This window comes from Tyto alba, unplaced genomic scaffold (assembly GCF_018691265.1).
Source record: "Tyto alba isolate M040663 unplaced genomic scaffold, T.alba_DEE_v4.0 Super-Scaffold_26, whole genome shotgun sequence".
NCBI lineage: Eukaryota > Metazoa > Chordata > Aves > Strigiformes > Tytonidae > Tyto > Tyto alba.
The window spans coordinates 15,312,241-15,338,842 of NW_024881300.1; the positions used below are offsets into that span (position 1 = coordinate 15,312,241).

The 26,602-nt window shown below is 35.1% G+C and overlaps 1 protein-coding gene across 14 annotated transcripts in view; it reads left to right on the forward strand.

Moving 5' to 3' along the window:
• The window catches only part of CDH8 (cadherin 8), a 241,265-nt gene that overhangs the window by 212,111 nt on the left and 2,552 nt on the right, over positions 1-26,602 (forward strand). For 12 of the 14 annotated variants that reach the window (XM_032990673.2, XM_032990674.2, XM_032990676.2 and 9 more), the window contains 2 exons: positions 1,263-1,380; positions 25,711-25,962. In XM_032990673.2, the coding sequence (XP_032846564.1) occupies positions 1,263-1,380; positions 25,711-25,962 (370 nt within the window). Of the gene's footprint in view, positions 1-1,262; positions 1,381-9,684; positions 9,806-25,710; positions 25,963-26,602 lie in introns of those variants that run through there. The other 2 variants (XR_004406766.2, XM_032990681.2) reach the window with 2 other exon arrangements.

Below are 26,602 nucleotides of genomic sequence, written 5' to 3' on the forward strand. Positions count from 1 at the left end.
CTTTGAAAATTTAAAGTATAAGTCTATGAATCTGGACAGCATCAGACCCTGTTTCCATTTCTTACTCTACTCTAAAAATGACATTTGTAGTGATTCTTAACTTGAATTTAATTGTCCAAGAAATTATTGGTCAGTTGCTTTAGGCCTTTACAAAAATAACTACATTCGAAGACAAAAATGTCATCGAATTCAATGGACATGGGAAAGGTCAATAATTCTCATTAAATTTCTTATAAACCTCGTCCAGCATGATCTAACTACCACAGAAATTCAGTTCGGAGTGAAGATTCTGGATCCATAGTTGTCTTTGTTACTACTTCTCTGGAAAATACTCGGAATCAAAAGTAATTACATCAAATATTTTTTAAAAATGCAAACCTCCTGGTTATTTTAAAATAATGTTTCCTCTTTTTATAACCCTATGCAACTTTGTATGATGTGAAGGTCGTCAACTGCAGTATCTTTCTGAGTAATGTTGGGGGTAAAAGGTAAATGGAGGTAAATACACCACAGATACTGTAGTTGGTCATATAAATCTTATGAGGTGCTTCATACAAAGTTATTTGATTATTCAAAGTTATTCAGCCTATCCAAACGCTCTTTCCCCTCTAACCTTAGTATCCTGCATTATTCTGGGAATCATTTGTTAATAACGATATTTTAAAACAAACTTATGTTCCTAGTACAGGAATAACTGAGGTTTTATTAAAATTAAGGAAAAAAAACAGATATAAATGTAAATATTTTATTTTCTTTCACATTAGACTATCATATAAAACTTCATACCAAAAGTTAATTTTAATAAAAATATTTATTTAATTAATAAAAAATTGTGATGTGTGATGGGCAAAAGGAGAAAGGATTAAAGATAGATTATACAATTTGGTCCAGTGTGAAGCATGGCTATATGAATGAAAGACTACCATAGGCATCATGGGTATTTCTGGAACAGAGTTTTCCATCTATTTTATTGCTGAATAATAATTTATTACTTGCCTAAACCATCAGCGGCTTTTACTCTCTTATGTACCTGTCTCTCCTTGGTCTCTGCCTCCCTGTTCTGGATAGAGTTTACATGGGCCAGATACGGTCCCTGTTTCCCAGACTTTCAGGCTAAGGTCTGTAAAAGCCTTGCAAGATTACAAATTAGCATTTTTAATCTGGCATGTAGACAAATGAGAATGAGTCTGATAGAATGGAGTGGTTTTTTTAATATGCTTATCAGGAATGTGGATACCTAATGAGAACATTTTCTGTTGCAGGTAATTCAAATTGTCAGTGCCATTGACAAAGATGACCCTAAAAATGGACATTATTTCTTGTACAGTCTTCTTCCTGAAATGGTCAACAATCCAAATTTCACTATCAAGAAAAATGAAGGTAAATATAAAACTTATATAATGTGTATCTGAACAACTTACTTTCGAATTGCTTTGTTGACTTTGTTACTTTACCAATTTGTCCCTTGGGCAATTACAATGTAGATAATCTATTTAATGGTACCTTCATATATCTCTTAAACTATTTCCAGTATCTTTACAGTAGATAAGTAGTAAGTAAAATGAATACTGAATTTAGATCTAGAAGACAGCTCACTGGCTTTAATAAAATGAAAGGATGGATTTAATGCCTATTATATTTCTATTAATTTGAAATTCCAGAGATATACCGTAAAATGAAAATCTGAAACTGTGTTGATAAATCAATGTTGATCCTACATTGACTGGATATGGGTGGGAGCACAAAATTAAGCATCTACTAAATCCCCCACAGGAAACACCTTTTAAGCCTGTTTGTTGTGTGTATAAAGGTTCCAAAGTATTTCAGTCAGGTGCTTTTACTAGAAAGAGAAATCTGTTAGATCAGCAAAGCCCAGAAGGGCACTTTGTATCACTATGCTTTAGAGCACTTCTGGAAGGGCATAATGTCATTTTGTAGTACTGTAGAAGTGGAAGTTCATACATGATGGAAAAAAAGACCCATTTAATATTGTTGAGCAATAAATTTATGCTGATCCTTTTCTTTGGCACACAGATGTATTTGAAGGTCGTGTGAGAAAGAGCTAGGAATGTTCACAATAATTTTATAAATAGTGCTTTACGTATTAGTACTTACTTGAATATTCAGCAAAGTTTTTCCATCTTGTATTTTTTTTTTTTTTAAATAAAACACTATCAGGAATTTTAGTCAAAATCAGTCTCTTATTTCTGTTATTTCTCTTATTTGAAATTATATTGAAGGAAAACTTTATATAGTCCATTACTAATAGGAAGATGTATGTGCATGAGTGTAAAATACATGAAATGTCAAATAAGGAGAAAATGCTGGTTTCATTTTTTATTCCAGCTGTTCCAACCAAGAACAATGAGGCACCATTTTGTTAAATGATACTATAAAAAACTAAATTCTTAAAAATGCTTAAATATATAATTATTTTTTCTTTTCGTTGGTTATGTTTTTCTCTTATAGTATTCACAAAGTGTGTCTCTACTTATATTTGTGCTTCATGTAGGAAATAAATCTCTCTATGTTTTCTGCAGTTACAGGAGAAGATAGACCAAACCTCTTCAAAATGCATTTCATAACTATTGGTAGTGTAACACAAATTGAATTAAGAATCCTAAATGTGAGGTGGTTTGCTTTGCACAGCATGGCAAACTAGAAAAGGTCTTAGCATTTCTCTTCATGTTTAAATACTTAACTTACATCACTAATTAGCCTTGTCCTTCCAATCTGTTATCCATTTAAGACTCACTTTTATTCCTAGTCACAGCCAATGGTAAAATGGCTCCTGATCTGAGTGGGAGTGCGGAAACTTTCTTTATAACATGGCTTAGAAAAATAAGTCCAATTTTGTTACAGCATTGCCACTTAGTTTTACACAGTTTTTAATGCATTTGAATCAGTTAAATGTGTAAATCCTCTTAAAACAACTAACTGAAAACTCTTTAAATGAAAAATCCACTTGCAGAAGCTTTTCTGATTGAATCTTTCAGTATCCAAGAATAAAATTCCAACTATGTATACTGTCCTTTTCTATCTGGATTACTCTGCCAGGGATGTGGTCCTTGGTTTGTGGTAGGATTTCTTGGGGATCAGGGACATGCACTGATCCTACAGGGTTTGGACAATCCAGGCTGGGTCTGAGCAGAAAACTGCCATGTGATAATCTTGCCCTTGAGGTCACCTGGAAAGGCAAGAATGAGGAAGTCAAGCTAGTGCTTCCTTCCTGTTTGAATGCCCGGATACACTAACCGCAAAGTAGATTTAGTTTGTACACGCGTACTAACGATGCAGACCTATCACGGCACTTCCGGGCGCGTGATAAGTGCCTTTAGCCAATAGATTGTAAAGCACAGAGCAGGTGACCATCTGGCTCTGTATATCTTGGGGCTATGCGGGTAAATAAAGAGAGTACGACTTTCATCACGTTGGTGTGAGGTCTAACTCAGGTCTCGCCCTCCGTACAAGGTCCCTCCTACATTGGTTGATGCTAGAACATGATCTCCCTGTAAATGTTGCTGTCAAAGCCAAACTCAGGGCATAACTTGGTTGAAGTGAGGTTTCATGTTACTTAAACATCGTAAATATTTACTAAGTCTTTATTTAGTTATGCCACTTAAACAATTAACTTGACCGTGACACTGTCTTGCATATATCTGCTAAGTAAGCGTGAGTGATTATTCTTGTTGAAAAAACTGCAGTATTCCTAAAGAAACCGAACTCACGAGTCAAATTTCCCCTTAGTTGTATTAATGAATGTCTGGGCTGTCCAAAAGTCAGTTTGGTATGGTTTATTAGAAGCAAGGTAAGAAAATGCCTATAACAAACGCTATTCTCATTCCTGGAGAATTGTGTTTCTGAGGACCAGATGAGTGCACAATTCACTTAGGCTTGGAACAGAAAAACATTTCCTCATACTAGTGGGCAAAATCCCTGACATCTTCCAGACTGTGACCTCAGCCTTGACTTCCTCCCATATTCTTGGCCCTGCTAAATTCTGCAAAGTGACAGAGTCTGCCTTGATGGATGCTGAAGAAATGTTACCTTCATATGGATATTTTAAGTGGATTGCACTTTCTCAGAAAACCTAATATAGAAACCAAATCTTAATTTGCTAGAATTAGTAATGTTTTTTCTTTATTTAAATGATTTGTCATGTCTTGCCTTTCTCCAAAATTCTCTCAAGTGCAGAGATAAAGAGAAGTGCCCCTCCTCAGGAGCATTTATGAAATGATACTACCCTTTTGGATTTTTCTTTTGTGCTTTAGGTAACATTGTGGCATTTGGCTATTACTTCTCTACTTCACAAAGTAATGAGGTTACCTGATCTGGTGGCACTAGCATGCACACAATGCAATTTGGTATCTACCATGGGAAGAAAGCTGTGATGTTCTGTTTCTGACCCTCATACTAGAGAATATATGATGTATGCATTTTAGGATTTTCTCTTGCTACATGGAACATAAACATAACCATTAACATAGTTTGTTGTCTACAGGCTAATTCTACTGTTTAAGCTTTCCAGATAGCCCTAAGGCAAGTTCACATGATACTTCAGTAATTAACTTTGCTGCCCAAATGTACTACAAATATTATGATCAGCTGCGTTATTACTGCCAAATATGTTTAACTGAGTGATGCAACAGTGTATCTTCATCAGAAACCACAAAAAAACCTGACTTCTCCTAAGATTACATTATGTATCATAGAAATTATCCTGTGATCATAGCAGAATCTGTTCCTTGAAATTATACACCAATATCCTTTATTTGTTTGGTCCCTTAAATTTGCATATTTACAATCCCTTCTGTATATGGGATACCCAAAACTATAGACTGTAGTGCCTTTCTGATGTAATATAAAAATGTAAATTTAAATGTCATCATACATCTCACTGATCTGCAGATCATCTCTTAGAAATCTTTATTTGTCATATCTTCTATTCTTTTCCCAGCTCAAGTGTCTGTTACTGAGTATTTTTTCGTAGGCTTTGTGCTTTGGCTAAATGGGCAGCTACTGATAATCTGAAGTAAAGTAATCCTACTCTCTCAAACTGTAATGCAGGGAACACTGATCATTCAGATTGCCAGATGCATGAACAATTATCCCTTCACAAAAGAAATAATAAGATTATGTAATAAACATGTAAGAACTTAATGCAACATGAAAAACATGTAACGTTTTCTGTGTTCGTCCTGGTGACTAAACCTGTGACAATAACAAATCCTTGTCTGCATAAACTCATATAGACTGACTCTCCAGTTGCTTACTTTTCACATATTCTTGTGCTGGGTTTCTGCATAGGAGCAGAAATGGGAAAAATGAAAATAAATGTTTTGTGTAGAGTTTCTGACAAACTTCACACCAGAAAAAGACTAAAACTTCAGAGGAAAATATGTGATGTCAGACAGCTGTTAATATACTTCAGCAATGTGTTGTAGATTCCTTAGCTGAATGGAATTAACCCTTCCAAAAAGCTGTAGAATCACAATAATTGACAAAAAACTGACAGGAATTTAGACAACTGATAAGGATTTTGTGCTGTCATGGCATCAGTGAATTAAAATGAGACCTCTGGAAATGGAATTAGCATTTGTTGACAGTCTTTTTTCAGGTGAGTGGTCTTCACAAAGCATTACCTAATATCTAATGCCAGTACATGGATCGTCTCCTGCATCCTAAACAATATGCTCACAGCAATACCTGTTTTCAGCGTTGAATTCCTAATGTTCTTATGATTTCCTTTGGTTGTTCAAGTGAGAGCAGAATTTTGTGATAAAAACATTTTCACAGATGTAAACATTTTGATATGCTGCCAATGTAATTTTTACTTTCAAAACTAGCAAATACATCTTTGCCATAAAGTAAAGAGACTTCAAGTTTTTCCCAAAAGATGTTTCTATTGCTATTCCATTTTTCTTATGCCAAATTCTGCTTCCTAATATAATAAACCCTGAATCAAATGTTCTACAGTGCCTTTGAATGCAGTGGCTCTTTTGACAGAAGAAATGGTGCACCTTTACTGCATAAATGTAATATTACATACCTCTTACTAGGGCTTATGCAGTAGAAGCAATCACAGGGTTGCTTGGAACATGGGCAGGCCTTATCTTTGGGTTAAGAGAACCATCTTAATGGCATGCATTCATATTCCTCCAGAAGTCCAGTAACCTTACAAGTAATCAGCCTCCCCTCTCCCCAAAATATTCAGTGTCCATCTGGTGATTTGAGCTCTGAATTTGGGCCAAACTGATTTTAGTGAGTGCATAGTAAAGAGGGGTCTTTTTAAATTGAAGCATTACTTATACTTCAGTGAAGAACTGTTCTGTTGGTTCTGTATAATGAACTTAATATTTATTCTCAGCCATGCTTAGTCTATTATACTTATGATACCTATAATAGCTCCAAGAATATTCATATTTAAATGTCCATTTATTTTGTTCTTTCCATCTAGCAACTTTAATCTGTCACTTATATCCACACTGTGCTGCCTTTAAAGTATAGGCAATGTGCCATGTGTTTAAAAGGAAATAGCCTGGTATGATCACTTCAATCACTAACTGGCTTGTATGCTTTTGTATGCTATTGCACATCTTATTTTAAAATATTTGCTATTTCTCACCATCTCTTTATCATTAACAAACAAATATTTGTAAACTATATAGAAATAGCTGAAGACAATTACATGCAACCTCCCTTTTAGATATCCCAAGTAATAAAAACAAATTATCAGCAGTACTTCATTTTTGAAAGTACTTGTGTGTCACTGTGGTTTTAATGCAATAAAACACAGATTTTTTCCGTATCTTTTTCACGAAAATATTTTTAGCAGCATCTGTCAAATGCATACCTGGAGGGTGAGTCTTTTGTTCCCACAAGAGTAACTCTCATGTGTTAAAAAGAGTTTCTTTCCCTGAATCAGTTTCTCTTGGCATTTCTCGATAAGTCTGTCTGCCATTGTCTCAGCTGCCAGCTAAAGCTCCTTCTGTGTTTTTGATTGACTTTTCTTTCCAAATACGTACGTCAGAGAGCTACGAGGTGGAACTGCTATTTCATTGCCCTCCTTCCACTTTGCCCAATTTCAAAGTTAACCCACTGACCTCAGGTACAAATTGCCTTAGTAAGGACATCATTAAACCCATCATTTCTTGATGGATGTACAATGAACATCTAGCATAACAGCACCCATATGGTCCCTTGGATATGAGCAGTAAATCCTCACACATTTTTGCAGTTTCATGCAATTTTTCAAGAGCCTTGGGAAACTTTGTGGCCCAGCTGCTATATATGCCAGAGGGTGTTTCACAATGGCAATTCTCGAGGGAAAGCACATGCTTATATATTTCTAATGTGTTTAATTATCATCCTAATTTCTTTTATATATCAATAATTAGACTTTCAAAGTACAAGTCTAAAACATGCCAAATTACATCCTTGTTAGCATTTTTCTTGAAAAGTAAAACTAAGTAATGTGATCAGAGATGCATCTTACATCATATAAGTAAATATTTTTCTAACATGTCTATCAATATTAGTGGTATGGAGTAACATCTAGAAGACTGCATCTAAAATTGTTAAATAATATGCTGCATAATCTAGGAAACAGCACTGATCAGCATCTCTCTTAATAAGCATAGTTTTGTCACCAGAAATCACAAGAAATACTTGTATAGCAAGGTGCATTTAGTGTGAAAGTAGTAGAGTTATAAATTATTCCAATGTATTAAAATCAACAAGCACAACCTAACCTATAATCTGGCACTTCTGTGCCAGAATCTGCCATCCACAGGTACATGTCATGTTTCTGCATGAGTGTTCATAGTGTGAAAAAACGTATTATAAATATCATACTCTCAGTCTTTTTCTCAGCATGGCATTAAAACTGGAGCTGTTTAAACAGCAAAGTTCAATATTTTTATAAACTGAGGATATCAGAAGAGTCTCAGATTATTGATTTTTTTTATGAAGGATATAGTTAATAATGGAAATTGTTAATATAAAATAATTTAAATATTTCCTTTTCAGTGTGGTTGAAATATTTTGTTCAATATATTTATTTTGCTTATGTTATAAATTGAAGTTATAGAAGTTAAAACAAGGAAGCATAAAGATGATGTTTATATTCTTCTGAGTAGAAGGTCTAAGTTTTATCAAAACAAATCACGTGATGCTACCACATTCTGCTTATGATCTACAAGCTGTACTACACTGCTGGGTCCGAGTCCCTTTCTAAAAATGAAGTCTCAAGTGTGTCTTGTCCTGTGTGCTGGAAAGCACGTAAGAATTATGATCTGTCTATGTGGTGATAAGAAAACACTAGGCTACCTTACCTCCCTCCCTATTGGAGCAGGCAGGCAGGGATATCATGTCCTGAAAAAGAAAAGGACAGATTCTATCTTGCACTCGATTAATATGCAAAAGTCATATTCAGCCATTTAAAAAAAGCAAATACTTTTCCTGGAACAAGTGGTTGTGCACTAGGTGGCAAGTGTCAAGTCCCCGAAATAATTCCTTTTTCTAACAGAGGAAATGCAGTTCTTCATTTATTACACTCAGGATCCTTCATCCTTAGTACTGATTGAAATGACCTGATGAAACTCCTTTGGATCAGAAACTAGGTTAGATCATTCTTTGTAGGAAAAGTAATCAATTTTCTTATTTACATATCTGACAGAATTATAAGATGTAATGTCATCCTGTGAGGTAATAGACTCTGTGTAAAGACTCAAAAAGATGAGCCCTCTCTGCTAGCGATAAAGTGATAAGCAACGCGGGGTAGAAATCAGTACTATAGATCTTTAGACTACTCTCAAATTCTAGAAGACTAGTAGAATTTCAAGTTAACAATAATATTACCAACGAACCCAAATACATTCCAGTAATGCTCAGAAGTTCTGTCTTGCCAGAAACTGAATGCATTTCCATTTCCATTGTATGATATCACACTGCTGTTGAAGTAATGTATTCAACTCCTTTCTACTATACCATTTTGTGGTCCTAGCAAAGTTACACTCTTCCATGGTACAGTAGTGTTAGTCCCATCTAGTCTGAGAATGTTGGTGGAAATATTCTCAGTACATATCTTTCATACCTGATAGCTTTCTGCTTCCTTTTGCCCTTCTTTCTTTACTATCATCACGACTGACTATATTCTGTTATTCCCTGATGTTCTATTTTTCCTTGATGTTGAATATCAATTGAGTGCAATTTGAACAAAAACTTCACTGGCATAGAAGGATGTGATGTTATTTTCTGAAGTGAAGATTACATTAATGTAGGTGGGAAACCAACATTTTTCCACTCCAATCCTTTGTGTGCTGTTTCCTTCACTGACACCTGCTTCTGCTGTCCTTCCCATCTTTCTTCTTGCATGCAGATCACTGCTCTTTCTAGACTCCCTTCTAATTAGGACCACAGAACAAGTGAAGACTAAGTACAGTTCCTCTGCAAACGTATCTGGATGACTTACACCTCTTACCATGGTTATATGCTTTTCACCACTTTGATAGGCTAATGAGATGAATCCTTCTTGGTGCACATAGCTGCTCTAGCTGAAACTGAATGTCAGAAAAGTAGAATCAACTCTTCACAGACTAGCTCAGCTACCAAGCTCCTCCATACTTTGACCATTCTGTCTATTCTGTCCATCTGAAACCTTATTCACTCCTCTCCTGTATTCAGGATGCAGGGCTCCAGACAGATTCCCTCTCTCCTCCGCCCTAAGCCAGATGTGATCCATCAAGTCTTCATTCGACTGGACAGGCCAACCTGATGAATGAACCAGCAAGGAGGGGGCCATCTGGTAAGCCGACTGTCCTCTTTCAGGCATCTTTAGGCTCTTCTTCAGCTCTGCTGTGTTACCCAGCACATCTGTACTTTTTATAGTTTTGTAGCTGTCAAAGTGTTTCTCTGGGAGTACTTCTGTTCCAAATGCTGTTTAACCTTTCAGTCCTGTTTTAGTTAGCTCTGTAATGACAACAACTTCCAAGCTGCACAAATACAGACTTTCAGACAACTGCACAAGAGTTGTATATACACATCAGAAAATAAGACTGATTTCCACAGCATCACATTCTTGTGGAGACCACCTTTTTTTTTTTTTAATCATATGAATCAATCCAATTACATAGCCATTTCAAGACATTTATGTAAACATGACCAGCTCAAAACAACATAAAATGTGAGTGGTGAAGTACAGGATAATACTGTATATATGCAGAATGCCATTATGAATACATGACCAAAGAGACTTTTACTTCACTCATTCTTAATTTATTATTTGTGGTGCTAGCAACATAATGTTGCCAAGGCATCAATTATGTTTCATTTTATAAATCAAACTAATTAAGAACCAGATGCAATCCGAGTGAAAAAGATCTGAGGTCAGTGTTGTGCACCATATGTACAGCAGTGCTTACTCATGATGAGGAAATGGATTGGACAGCTGTGAATTTTCCTGCTCTAGGAGTTTCATCGTGCTCAGATAGTGTAACATACTTACCTATCTTTTTCCTGTTTTTTTCTTTAATTTCGTAATAAAACTAAAGAAAAGTGAGCAACACTGGTATGACTGAAAGACTACGTAAGGGATAAAAGGTTATGAAAACAGAATAGAAAAATAATTTGGTCAGCAAATTAGCCTGGAAATAAATCTATTTTAGTAGCAACATGGAACATGGATGAAAGAAATAAGAGAGATAAGGACAAATTGAATCTTCAGTGTGACTTAATTTCAAACACATAATGGAGAAAATAAACATTAAATCAGGGTCTCAAAACTGAACCACTTAGCAGACTGAAAGGCATTGTTCTTAATGAATACAGAACTTCTCAACTAAGTGCTATCTGGACAACAGTAAGACCAGCAATTCCATCTCTCTGGAATTTGTCTTCCAACAACATTTTGCTCCAATAGCCCTTTAATTTTCAAAGGTTTCCTAAGTGTTCTAAAAACATAACTCCTTGTAAACTAACAGCACTCATGATAATTATATTCTAGGACTTTAAAAGTATTTCATAGTAGTGCTTATAACTAAGTGAACATAGAATATTTGGAGATAAGTTTTCAGATTTTTAATCAACTATCATCTGAAAATATGTTGTTAAGAGATTTCTGCTGAAGTACCACTTCTGGTTTCATGGATGGATCTAATTCCTCCAAGTTTTCTGCAAAAACAGTTCCTGTATGGAAGTGTTCATGGACAACGCACTATGTTTTATTTATTGTAAATTGATTTAATTCACTGGATATGAGGAATGAGGTACTAGAGCTGAAGGTTCTGGTAGGGTCTTTACCCCTTCACCACCTCAGTATATTCCCCAACAGAGACATATTGCATCTTAAGAAGTCCCCCTCTGTTTTCACCTCATTTTTAGGTTTTGCTTTGGTGTGGGTATTTGGATTTTCTAAGTACCTAATCTGTGATTCTGGCACAATACCATTTTTCTTCATTTTTTTTTTCACCATGTAAACTTATTGGTTGCTCCCATTATAGAATGTTACTTTGTTTTTTCATATTTTAAATACAGGTTGTTGAGGGGGAAAACCAAATAATGTATTAGTTGCTCTAATTGTACTTTTCTTTTGTCAAATAATGAGAAACTAGATAGGAGTTCCATTTTAAAGATTCAGTTGTAATAAAGACTAAAAGAACCCCAACACTCTTCTACTACAGTAAGAATTTAAGCAGGCTACAAATGTAAGCAATATAAGCAGGAGTCATCACATATTAGCTGTTAAATTTTCCTTTGATTAGTAAAAATCTCCTGTCATTATAACATATAAAGCATACAGACTATTTGCACATGGTTCCTCCATTAAAATAGAAGATCTAAATTTTTCACACTTAGCCTCAAGGCTTGTCTGATAAACTATTGCACAACTTACATTATAATGTGAATTAAAAAGACAAAGATCATGTTCGAATTTGCATCTTGTTTTGAATCAATTACACACATGGTATACAGGAAGGAAGTAATTATTACTGGAATCACAATTATTCTTCCTACAAAGTGACCATTACATCAATTATTATGTGAACTCTGCCGATACATTCTCTTGAAACTGTCTGGTGTGGTCACATTTATTCTATACCCATTAATGTCCTCCTTACTCCTTTTAAGGAAGTAACTATTCAAGAATGGGCTGTATTTCTCTGGCAGGAACAAATATAGCAGTGACAAACTGAAGGAAATCTGAAATTTTGACCAGAGCTTCTCATATCAAGCTTTAAAGAATAAGGGAAACAAAGCTTTTATTTTGTTGGTTGGAATTTTTATGTACCACATAACAATTTCCCATCAACTTCTGATTTTGTAATTTGTACGGGTGTCTTTGTTGTAAAATAAGTCACTCTGTTGGTCTGCATTTAATTCTATCTAATTAGGATGTATTCTATTTGGCAAGCATTCAGTAATTAGTCATATATTTATGGAATTATTAGTATTTAATATTTATATAATAAATATGCCTAGAAGGCAATCCATCCAGAGGCCAGAAAAGAGGTAGAGTACATGGTTTTACTGAATACAAAGATCTTACCTACTGAGCCAAATGCAGAAAATAAACGAAGTGCGTAAGTTGACCTGTCCAGTCTGGGGAGAGTTTGCATATCCTAAAGTGATAGAATGTGCATACTTGGTAATCAGCACTGATTACCAATCAGGGAGTGAAGGTGGGCCCCTGTTTGAAGTGAGATAAGCCACCAGCTTGTTAGGGAGAGATTAACAGAAGAATTTAAAGAAAAGGGCCAGATGTCAGCTTGATGGTGCTGAATAGGAAGAGCTGGTGAGGACCTTCAAATGCCACATGGACAGATGCATAGTCATAGTACAGTGAATCACCTAAGCAGGGGTAGCTGTCTCTCTTAAGATAGCAAACTCAGATCACCCCAGCTTGGCCTAAACTAATTGTGGGCTCAAAGTAAGCTAACTTCACTTTTGCTATTGGCTAAGGGCTATGTACATTCTTGAATAGTAATTGTAACACTAGAGTAATTTTTTTTTCATACGTCTGATTCAATCATAAGAGATAAGTCAGGAATAAAGTCTTATTTGTAGAGTTTTGAATGGCGTTAGGTATTTCACTCATGAACCTTAAAAGGAGCATCAATAATAGTCACTGAATGTTGATGAAAGTACTCTGCTGTATTCTATAGAATGCTGGACTAACTTGAACATGAACACTGACTTGTTTATTCTCTTTAGTTTTCGTAATGTAATATATATATATAAATGTATATAATAGTTTGACATTGCTTTCATAAAAGCACATAGAACTTTCTGGGTTTGTTTGTGTTGTGTTCATTCAATCTAACTTAAAATTAAATCTAAGGTCTAGATTATAGGAAATAATAAGGAATAAGATAAAAATGTTTTATGTAGCCTTTTTGAACTTGTCACTCCCTAACTTTGCTTAACTCTGTCATGTCAATTTCTATGACATTATAAATGACTCTTCTGTAAATTATACAGAATAAGATACCCCAATAAAAAGTAAGCCCTCTTAATCTAAGAGCACTTTACAGGAGTGGTGGTTTTTTGGTTAAGGAGTTGTTGCGGAGTTCAGAATAGTTTTGTCTAGCTTGGTTACAGGTTTCCTTATGACTTTGGACAAGTCACTTAATCACGGTACCTGTCATCATGCTGTGCATACACTGCAGATGTTCTTTTAAAACATTAATCTGATACTCACATATGACTTTAATGACACATATTAGCATAACCCTATGGTAGCTGTAGTTAAAACATTGTTGTATCTTTGATACAAGCTGGAATACTAAACATAGAGGAAGGTAGTTTAGACTCAATTCTACACCATATGTCTCCTTCTATATCATCTTTTCTATCCCACATCATTGCAACTTCTGTCCTTCTACTATTATTTCTGTTTTTAAATGAGAAAAGTATTTTTTTTTTTAGAACAAATCAACTTTCTCTTATTTTGTTCTTCTCTTCTGCTAATATGCAAGACCAAAAGATGTATTTGCTAAAAACTTAATAGAGTTCTAATGCAGTCTGTCTAGCAGAACCACTTGCTTCAAAACTTTGCATAAGGAACTTAGCTTTTTCTAGACTAAAGTTGGTTTTCCTCTATCTTTTTTCTTTTGTTTTTCAGTTAGGGAACTTTTATCTTTTTCAAGTGTCTGTTGAGGTTTTTTCTGCACTCCTTTTTGACTATTTAAGTTTTCTTTCATGGTCATGGAGGTTTTTTTGTCATATTAAAGTATTCTCCTTTGCCAGTAGAATTGCCTGGTCTCTTGTAAAATTTTCACTTGATTGTGCTTCATATTATTATTGCAGTTTCTGCCTATACACTTCATCTGTGCTTTGTCAGACTCTACATCATGAATTAGAAGACAGCAGGGAATGATTTCACTGTGATATGCAAGGTGTTCTCTTAGCATAGAGATGCATTATATATTTGTACCTTATAACTTCTTAGCTTGATACGGAGAGAATGAATGAATAAGATGTCTTCTGTTTTATTGCACATACAATTCAGTTGTGCCTAGCAAATGTTTTACTGTTTGCAGAATCTCCATCCTTGGAGATATTCAAAAGCTGCCTGGACGTGGTCCTGGGCTCTAGGTAGCTGTGCTTCAGCAGGGGGATAGACCAGTTGACTTCCAGAGGTCCCTTCCAACCTCAACCATTCTGTGATTCTACAAAAACTGAGGAACATCTTAAGAACTGATGCTATAGTTTGTCGATATTTTCAGTATAAGCACTGACTTTGTAGTATCTCTGCAGCAGTGAGGCAGAGTTCTGATGTTGACAGCTTTCCCTGGCTCCTTCTTGTTTTTAAGTTATGTGTTGTGTCATGCATCGTATATAGCAAAGTTAGGGTCTTGTATTATGTCCCAGTCTTGAAATTTAAATGCACTCATGTGTGTTCCTGTAGACCTGCACTGATTCTCACTAATCTGACTGTGTATGCTAGTTTGGAGCTTCTGGCTGTGCCAAGCATTCTCTATGTAATGTTTACATTTCAGTTGAAAACTTTATACAATCTATTCCACTCTATAGACAGGTAATTGTTTTTTTCACTTACTGAAATTCCTTCTCTGGATGCATTTTGCTGTTCCCTGCATTTCAAATGACCATTAGTCTTCACCATAGGAGACACATCCTCATTGAGAGGTGTTCATATAATAAGACATTATGTGTATACTTCGGGTGTACGACAGAAGTATAAATTACTGCCATTAATGCCCTGATGATAACAAATTGTTATTGTTATATGTAATCTGCATATGAGAATGTCTTCAGAAAGTCATTATCATACTGCCTGTGTGCCCAGGGGCAATCTTATACCATAGCATTTCAGTCTTTCAAATTACAAAAAGCTAATATAACTCTTGATGACATTTACAAAAATGTATAATGGTACTCCTTTCAGTTCTCTCACAGAAATTATTCTCAGTGAAGTTAAAGGGAATTCTGCATATATAAGAACTGCAGGATCTGACACTTCTTAAAATCAAAGCCACATTTTTTCTGAAGTGGCACCCGCTCAAGAAAATGTTACGTCAAATTTTTTTTTAATTTATTTTCTGACTTAAAATGCCTGAGCCAATGTAAGTTGTATTTAACTTTCAGTGGTCTTTGGCAGAGAGTGCACATTCTAAATTTCTTCTCATAGCAAGTTGTTATGTCAGAGTTATAAACCCCTGAAAATTGGCATTTTGTAATGGAAGTGCTGACAAGACCTTTATTACACGAGTACAAATAGGAGGCATTCCAATAAATGCTGGTTGTTCTTTTATAGTCTGGTGGTTGCTTTCTGCCACTGTATTTCAAAGTGAACATTATAAAAAAAAGTAATAGCATAATAGAAATACACTGGTATGTCTTGAATTTGGCTCTCTAACTGTTGTAACAAAACTCCAATATGGTTGATAGGTCTGATTCCAGATTCAGTTTTAAAGGACTGTTATATGATCTATTGGCAAATTGTTTTAAATTCTTAGCATGTGCACATGTATGCTCCATAGAGTATTGGAATAGAAAAGGCATTCATCATGGCATGGAGAAGTGGATGTTAAGTTGCTTAGTGTGAAACTCACTTAAATGTCAAGAACACACCACATTTGAAAACAAAATGTTCATGCTTATGTTTTGTTTTTCTTACTATGGTATTCATAGTTTACATTCTGGAAAGAAAGATTCACTTCAAACATCTGTGATTGTCTTCATAGTCATGAAGACTGAACTTTTCCAGACCCTAGAAATAAGTCACTGAGATAAGAACTGAAGGATGTGTATGAAGTGAGGAAGGTGAAGCACGAAGGATAGAATTCTTGGAACTCATCCATCACCTAACAAAAGTACTATAAATTTACTTGAATCTGCTTGAGATTTAGATTTACACATAAGAGAACCCCGGACCAATATAATGTGTAAAACTGTAAATCTGACAGTGACCTAAGGGGCTTAGATACCTATCTTTCATTAGTTTCACCTAGACTGCACTTGTAATACACATTCATATAAAGAGTAAGAATCCATTATCCCTAAAGAAAAATACAGATGGCAAAGCTTTGGGATATTTTGGCTTTTTTATTTATCTTTGCAGCATTTTGTTGGAATCTGGTAACACAGTAGTGGAAAGTTCTTGATTCAAATGCAAAATATATCCATTATTTTATCAAATCATTATAAAACACAGTATTACTTCCTGAAACTTTTTGGTTAAAATAACAAGATAATAGAATTAACTAGAACATGTAGATTTCAAAAGTGATCCATCAGTCTATGCAAATTGCTGTGTTAATAATGTATTTTTAATGCTAAGCACATTTGACAGCCATTTCATCTCTCTTTCTAAACTAGAGCTTGGCAACCTGCATTAATTCTTACACTTTACAGATGTAACATTCAATGCACATGCCATGTAGTGATGTGATCCGAATAAAGTAAAGCATGTCAAAGCAATGTGATTATTAGTAAACAAGTTTGTGGCTGGCTTGTGGAATACAGAAGAGAAAAATGAGAGGCAAAAGCCAGTACTGTTTTAGCGTATCTTACATCTTGGCTGGCCTGAATTTTCTTCAGATTATGGGAGTGTCAATCATAACTGGCACTAGGGGATTCAGAAGAGATAAATTGGCATAACATCAGAGTGGGTGAGATTAAAATCAAGTATGTTGGGTACAGTTCACACAACTGTGGTAACTGTGTAGCTTAAACAGACCCAGAGCCCAAAGCTTCCTGGTTTGACTTGCAGAAGTATCTGTAAATTAAAAAGAGGGAAAGGTACTGTGTCCTGGTTATTTCTCTCTCCTGTTAACAATAAAAGTAGTATTGTTACATACTCAGTGCATGCTTCTACATCATAATTTCATCAGCAGGGATTTTCTATCCTTCCTTCAGTGGGTTAAAAAGCCAAGGTACAAAATATAAGAGTTGCTTCTAGACTGCAAGTGACCATATACATATGTTTGATTATAGCTCTGCTGGACTAAAGGTCAAAGGAAAGTTTTAGAATACTTAAGAGACAATTATCTAAAGTTCAGACTTTTCCAAAGGAATAGAACTAGAAATTATACAGACTATTATCTAAAGTTCACATTTATCAAAGGAAAAAGGTAGGAAGAAATGCTTATTCCATCACTTCGCTCTTAATTTGTCTGGGTTTTTTTATTCTGTCAAGAATTTATTTACTACAAGGTCTGCATCACAGTAGTATTAACATGATTATTCCCCTTTCTAAGAAATACTAACTTGTGTGATGTATTCTTATATATGATTAAATATTGCTTTGCTCATGATTCAGAATTCCCAGCAGCACTTTTTATTTCTGCAAAGGAATACATGACCTGGAAATGTGTTTAGTGTTTTTATTCATTAGTTGATTCAACAGTTTAATTCTGGCATAAGCTATTACTATTTAGGCCAATTGATAAAGGTAAAAAAAAATCAAAGGTACAAAATATGTGACATTTTCCAGTTCGTCTCCTCAGTACATTTTCTCTCATGTAATACTTTTATTTTCTTATTTTACATTCTTACTGGTGTTTTAAAGTGATTTCAGAAAGTCCAGTTGTCTAGAAAAATATAAATTAATTCAGGTGTTTGCTAATGTGTTAGGAATGTTCTGTGAATTGCCATTATATATGTCAGTATGGAATGTGACTTACTATGGTGCAGGAGAGAGTTTGATCAGTCAGCTGAATTTTTACAGCATGAAAACTTTTTTCTTTTGAACCTGATGTCTGCTATCAAATTTGATAGCAGTCATCAATCTGCTTTTTTGAAGACATCACAAATTTTTGACATTCATGAAAAGCAGGTCAGCTTGAAATACCCATGAATGCTTCAGTGCCCATATGGTTTGGCTATCATAAATCAGACAAAATATATTATAAAAATGGCCTCTTTTTATTTTCAAATTATTTCATAAGCCGTGTACTTAAATAGAATATTTATGCCTTTACCATATAGATTAGTCAAAGGGTCATCTTTCTTGTAAACTGCTTTTCAACGGGATTTTGTTTGAGACAGTCATCAAGGAAGATCTATTGCATGTGTAAAATACTACAAATGACACAGTTGTATATATATTAGCACATATACATATGTGAGTTCTCATAATGTATGTGATGTACATAAAGACATCAGTGTTAAAAATATTAAGTTTAATCACGAGACAAAGTTGTTATACTAATACTAATGAACAGATAGATTGTTTTTTCATTTACTAATGACTGCCAAATTTATAACATGAAAACTCAAAATTGTTCCTGTTTAATCAGGTATTCCTTTAAAAATACTACAGCCGAAGGCAGAAACAAAAAAAAACTCTCTTACATAAACACGGGTGTATCTCTCAAAGCATTTTAATGGCATTCTTTTGGAAGCAAGAAACTGATGCTTCTAACTGGTACTTAAGTATAGTTTGAAATATACCAATCAGTTTTTCAGCTCACAGCCTGTCTTATGAGTAGTGTTCTTTTACCAGGTGAACATTGATGAGGGTATGCTTCGAGTTGCCACTTCTGGTTTTTGTGCTAGATCAGAAAGCAGGTCATGAATATTCTTTCCCTCTGCTTTTGTAATAACAAGAATAAAGGAAGATTTCAAAACAGTTTTGTTGACAGGGAGGCGTCACGTGAGACTATGAATAGAGAATTGTTGGGGCTGCATTCATTGGTCCCGATTCTGCAGTGTGATACTACCAATATGTGTACCAATATGTGTACTACTGATAAAATATGCAAAAGAATAAAGAGTAAGGTGTGGCTTATAGCTCATAGAGACTTTTGGTGAGACCTCTGTGTCTTTGGACAACTTTATCAGTTCCCAGTCTCTAAAATGGGGATTGGAATCTTCCCTGTATTCCGCTATTTCTCTGTTGTGGTTTTGCAATTTGAAGAAAAACAAAAATATAAGTATTACTACAGATCTTTTGAAAATCTGTGTTTAACATTGTAAGCTTTCCAGTACTGAATAGTAAGTATTACAAGTGGTGCATACATGTATTAATAGTTATGCAAAGAGCTGAAATGCTATCTTAGCATTCTGTTGCAGATGACTGATAAGTATTATATAGCTAACATTTCTTAGAATGTCATATGTTTTGTTTTTTCTACCTATATTTGGTAGTTTCCACTGAAACCTTTATGATAATAACTTAATTACTCAGTTACTTCAAGTTTTTTATGTGAGAATAGATGCCATCTATGAACTGAGAAAGGAAATTAATGAGCTGTCCTTGTCTTCTCATTATCAAAAAAAGCAGGGAATATCACAGTAAAGATATTCTTGCTGCTCTTCTACTTGTGCCAAAGGAGTCTGTATTACAGAGAATCTGCTTTAGACTAAAAAAATGTACGCAAAAAGCTGTAATAAAAATGCAGAAACATATATTTCTGTTGTTGTAGTGTTTCCAGCTGTAAAGTTTCCAGTTAAAATTCTTTCTTCACATAAGTAACATATCCAGCACAGGTTACAATTTCTACCACAAAGTCCTCAATACCAATAATGATTTGATCTTTCTGAGAACACTATAAAAGGGATAGAAAAAGAAAGACAGACAAAGAGCTATGTAGGTGTAAGGTTACACAGCAGGGAAACCCACTGATCTCAAAATATTAAAGAGACTGTGAGAGAATTAAAGAATTGCAATAATGTGTGCAGAGAAAATGACACCTGGATGTAAAGTGACAGCTTCTGTTTTTTACTTTTGTTCTGTCATTTTATTGTCTGACTTAAAATTGCAACATGCATTCTTGTGCAAAGTGGAAGATGAAGAAGTTGACTCCCCCCTGCTAATTTCACATCCATTTTGAGTTAATGTTGTTAAAATCACTCATACCCAGCAATCCCAAAGCATCTTTGTATTAAAATCATTACATTTATGTTTTCTCAAAATCTTTCATCCAAGAACCTCAAAAGAGATCAGGGGATCTTGAGAACAGTTGGGAATCTGTAGAAAGCACTTGGCCATGTTGGAAGCATGTCCTCGGTTATGGTTATTCAAAATACTTTTGCCTAGAAATCACACTGGATATCTCATAAAAACTTTCTGCATTGTCATTCTTTGCTTCAGCTGTGAGAGAGGTATTGCCTTAACACTCTCTTTCAGGTTATTCTGCAAATCTGCATGTAAACTTGAGAAGCTGAGAGTTATCCAGCAATTTAAATGCCTGATTTGAGTTTATGTTTTAAAAAAAAAAAAAAAAGTAAAGATGAGCTCCAGATCTAAATTGTAGTTTTGTATTCCTGAAACTGTGTTACCCTGACCTTACATTGATGCAAAAATTTTTGGTGAGTTAAGACAATTATTAAGATCATTTATCTTACACTATTCCTTAAGCCTGCAGCACAGAATATAGCTCCTAGTCCATCCTGTGTAGTTGGTACATCATCAGTGAAATGGCATTTAATAGGACTCTGGCATTTCAATGAACTTCTTCAATCCCTTCCCCACACAAAACTGTACATAATTCTGGGAGCCTTATATTGGTTAAGAATGTCAAAGGACCTCCTGAATATACCTCACTGACTCGAAGTAAAGACTTGGTGTCTCTTTGCCTGTGGCAGGTTACCTTAGAGCTTTAATAACTGAGAGGGGTTCTTTCTATCTGCATGTAATTTTCCTTGTTTTGCTAAAAGTAACATGAATAAATAAATAACCTGAACAGTGCTATAATGAAAGATTGGTGGGTTAATTCGAAAGATGAGTGGAAAGTGATTGTCCCCTCTCCTGCTGAGCACCTGCTGCCAAGTTAATTCATGCAGCAGTGCTGGAGGTTGTTCCTGGAGGAGATTCCTGCTGTTTTGTCAGTTACAGATAAGGGGAATGTCCACAGAAAGGAGAAAGCAAATCAGATAAATTGAGTTTATTGCTTATCAGCTGCTATGATTTATTTTCAAGTTCTAGGAATGAACTAAAATGTCAATTAGAGAGTCATTGTTCTTCAGTCAAGAGTCACATCTCCAGCAACACCAAGGTATATTTATTTTAGAACATGGTGAAGAAGGGGAAGGAATTTGTTGCTAAATAAAATTCCCAAGGCAAAACTGAGTACTTGCCATCCAGTGGCAATATAATTAATTTCATTTTGCTTTTCCTATTGACTACTTCTGTTTGCCAGTTTATTTAGTCTAACAGAAGTTTAAAAAAAGAAAAAATAAAAAAAGTTCTCTGTAAAAAAAGAATCATTATTCTCTTCTCTCCTTGCCTTGCATCTCTTTTTACATAGTGATAATTATTCAGCCATTACAATGTCTTTTCAACTTAAGTCATTCAGCTAAATGTCCCAAATACCTTGCTTATATTTTACTTTATCTCTTGTCTCTTGAACTTGAATTCATAACCATTACTGGTACCTGTTACTTTCTTATACTCAGCATAGCCTCACTGATTGACAGAAATAGGCATTTTATTTCTCAATCCCTCCACCTTCCTCTCGTTTTCTTCTCCTCACTTCTGTTTGTCTCTTTATAGTACTCCCCCTTTTTTACTTTGTTTTACTCTCTTAATTAGATTTAATTAATTAATTAATTCTTATTAGAAATTTCTTAACCAGGCAGAGTAGCAGTGAGTGTGTCAGAAAGATGGAAGGCATCTGAAGCTGTCACCAGCAAGAGCAGCTTCGTTTTTTCATTTCTTCCTGAAGCAGGTGCCTTACCTCTTTTGCATATCTACATAGGGCAGGGATGCTAGGGCTTGCCATATCCATCCTTTCCTCCAGCTTGGACAGAGAAGGACTGTACCAGGCTTATAGGAACAGGCTGTATCAGTACAGACTTCTAGAGCACAAGCAGTCACTGTGTAATATAACTGTAAAAGTCTCTGGAGTTCTGAATAAATGACTACAGATGTGACACTTCTGAGTGGGATTTGTCTCAAAGACAGAAAGAGGTAGAAATTGAGCCCTGCATATTTTTTTTCTCCTTTGGAAGTTTAAAGCAAAAGGATTAAGTATGCAACTTATGCTGAGATATTTTTAATTTTGCAAGAGAAAGTCAAATGGACAGATAAATATATTTTTCAGTGTTTGAAAATGGGGAGGTGCAGAAGAGGGAAAGAATGATATTAGATAAAAAATGTACAGTCTACACATTACAGTAGGTGTGATAGTTGCTCTTACTTTGATAAAGCTATACATACCAATAGTCAGCAAAATTTATCTACAATATTATTTTACTAACATAACATTTCCCTTTGTTCCTTCCAGTTCAGCTAGAGTATGACACTACAGGTGCTTTAACTTGCACGTGTGTGTGTTTAAATCTCTGACACATTCAACCAAGAAGGAGGAATGCAGTTTTTGCTTAATTCTAAATGTGTACTAATTGTTGACTTAAAACATATTTGACTTTGCCACTGCATCATAGTGGCACATATGAGAGTGGGTATCATCAAGGAGTTTGGTCCTCTTTAAGTTGTCAGAATTCTTAAGAGCTTATATCTGAAATATATCTTCAGTAAACACATATGCTTCCTTTAATTTCAAAAAGAGCACAAGGAAGGACTAGGCTATTTATTTAGCTCCAGGGTGCCATCAGTTTTGATGTGACTGTTTTGAACTTGAATAGATAAAAACTCCAGATTCTTAGAAAGAAAAAATATTAGGAATCCTTTTTGTTCGGCAAAGGTATTATAAAGTTATCATACTTATAGTGCTTTATAAAGTAGTTGATTTTTAGGTTGATATACATTTGTTATGTACTTTAAATGCTATGAAAAATGCTGAAATTACTATATAACCTTCAATACAAATTATAGTAAAAACCTCTCTAGGCTGCAGAAGTGTGATTGGTAGGTGATTCCACCAGGGAAGGGATACAGTAAGACTGCAAAATCAAAGACCCTGAACTTCAGAAGGAGCCTGCTTGAAGTTCAGTGTCTTAGTCACTGAATGGGAAAACAAGCCTTCTTTGTTCTCTTGTATGACACAATTACCTGTGTGCTTAAATATCAAATAATCTTTCTTCGTCTTTTGTTTTATGGCAATAATGAATTAACTATAGACTCATTTCCTGTGGCTGCCTTCACAGGAGACACATTCTATTTTGGTCTGTTCTGTTTTCATCATTGAGGCCCAATAAATGTTTAGATTGCTGAAAATTAGGCCTACAATTTTTAATACATTCAGCATTTGCTTTGTTTGTCTTTGAAAGCTTGAGAGGGACTTTTTACAAGGGCATGTAGTGATAGGACAAGGGGTTTAGACTGAAAGAGGATAGATTTAGATTAGACGTAAGGAAGTTGTTCTTCCCTGTGAGAGTGGTGAGGCATTGGAACAGATTGCCCAGAGAAGCTGTGGCTTCTCCCTGGCTGGAAGGGTTCAAGAACAGGTTGGACGGGGCTTGGAGCATCGTGGTCTAGTGGAAGGTGTCCCTGCCCATGGCAGGGGTGTTGGAACTAGATGATCTTTAAGGTCCCTTCCAACCCAAACCATTCTATGATTCTATAAGAGTTATCTACAGATTAATATCTTGATATATGTTCAGGACATGATAAAGTTTAGTAATGTTTCATTCTGTAATCATTAAATTATGTAACTACCTTTATTCCTTATAGATATGCCCCTTACTAAGAAGGACTTCAAGAATAAAATAATGCATTTAATTTCTTTTTTTTTAATGTGAAAAATGGTTTTATGGTATTGGCTTCATGAACATTTTCCCCCTCTTCCTTCTCTGCACTTTTCTCTGTCCTTCGTACTTCACAGATATTTAAAGCATACGTGCATCTTATGTTGGGGCAGTGACACATGCTGCACAAATGCCATGGGCTGTCAGAAATATTCCTGGTGATCACAGTTAGTACAAGTTAAACATTTATAAACTATTTCCTGTTTTCAAGTGAGTACCTGACCAGTACCAAGATCAAAATAGATGCAAAGCTTTCTTACAGTCACTATATGTATATGTATACACATACTGTCATGCACTTCAGGTACCCTTTGTACCTTTTTTGGTTTAAACTCAAGAATCGCGTCTTTGTTGTATCTGTCTTGAACACTGCCTGTCTTTCAAGTCTTCTCTTCCTTATGATTGCCACTTAATTCTCAGTAATTTCTTCCCTTTCATGGAATGACATTTAGTGATTGCATGTGCCCATTTTGTAGCATAAAATATCAGGAGGCTTACTTTTGTTCATGATACTTCAGGAAAATTAACTTTGGTAGCACAGGGCAAGGAGATGTTAATGAAGGGAACTACAATATCCTTCCCCAAATAAAATGTGCAGGTTTATTTTTATATTGTCATTGGATTCCTCTGTAACACACACACATTTCTATTCTGTATGGCTGTTGAAATCTTTTTTATTAATTTGTGGTGTTATTTTTGATGAAAGAAGACAAAAACCAAACTAGTACAAAGTCAAACCACACTCTGTTAATATATAACTCATACTGAATTAATTTTTTTTTATTCCACAGAATAAAGCAGTTAAAAGCTAAAGTAAATATTTAAGTAGGTAAATAAATCAAAATATTTTTCATATTTGGCATGTGTTATAAGAGCTGATAAGAAGTAACTTTATGTCTGGATAGGGTGCCATGTAGTCAGATGCCTCTGTAGGGTTCTAAAATTAAGGATCTCTATATGTGTGCAGAGGTTTCTCTGGTTTCATTTTCTCTGGCCGCCTTCTTCATAGGAGATGCATTCAGTTTTGTTCTGTTTTCATCACTGAGGCCCAGTAAATGTTTAGATTGCTGAAAATTAAGCCTACAAGTTTTAATACATTCAGCTTTTCCTTTGTCTTTCTATTGCTCATTAATAAAATGGAAGAATATTTTATAGCAGGGCAAAATACTTTGCAATTTATGCTTATAACGCATGTAACGTTTGTTTAATTGATGAATGTGCTTTAAGTTTGGATTACTTTAACATTTCATTTCTCTCTTTGCTATACTGGTTGAATTTTTATGACTGTGTCACTTGAAAAGCAGTGATGAATTGTGATGGGAAGACAGCTATAAGGATGTACACAGAGGAAAAAGTAGGGAGTTGCCATTATGATCATACCACAAGACACAAGAAAATGCCTATGTTGCACTCATTCATTTGGGGCATGGGCAGCCAGACAGAATAGGGAAAGATTTCTGTGACACATGCTTCTGGTATAATGAGTATAATAAAGTGCCTATGTGTTTGTACAGAGGTTTTCTTCACACATTAAGAAAAAAGTTGTGGTTTTAGCGGTTATTCTATGTGGTGAAACAATGCGAATTTTCCCTTTTCCAGATAATACTCTCAGCATATTGGCAAAGCATAGTGGATTCAGCCGGCAGAAGCAAGAAGTATATCTATTGCCAATCATAATAAGTGACAGTGGAAATCCTCCCATGAGCAGCACTAGCACTCTCACCATTCGAGTCTGTGGTTGCAGCAGTGATGGTATTGTCCAGTCCTGTAATGTTGAAGCATACGTACTTCCCATTGGCCTCAGTATGGGAGCCCTAATTGCAATATTAGCATGCATCATTCTGCTACTAGGTACGTATTCACTGCACAGCCTCATGTTCAAAATTTTTCTCATTCATGGGTAGCAATAAATAAGCAAGGAAGTCACATAGAAGGACATAGAATCTAATACAATGTAATGTGCAGCATTAGGGAGAGACCTGTCAGGACTGCACCCCTACTGTACTAAGAACTGAACAAAAGCATATGAAATAAAGTCTGGATCTGAAGTAGTTTTAAACACAAGTTACATAATAAACAGGTATGGAATATGAAACCAAAAATAAAATCAGGTATGCTAAGCAGCCAGGTGAACTCAGTATATACTGCACATGATGGAAAAAGGATTTGTTGTATCTTCTAAGACTTTTATGAGTTTATTCTTGATTGTAATGGCTTAAGAGACAAGATAAGTGCTGTATATTTTAATAAAACAAGAAAATCTGTATACAGCATCAAGCAAGGGAGAGAACAGTGAAGGAAGAGGCCTATTTCTGCACTTTGCAGCTTCACTTTGTAACTGAGATTTACATCAGTAACAGATTTCAGCATTAAGCTGCAAAAACAAGGGTAACCAGTTTAGAGCTTTTTATACATCTGTCCATGATTCTGAAACCAATGTATCTAAGCTCTTTCTTTTTCCCTTACTGTCTCATTCTCTTTTCAATTATAT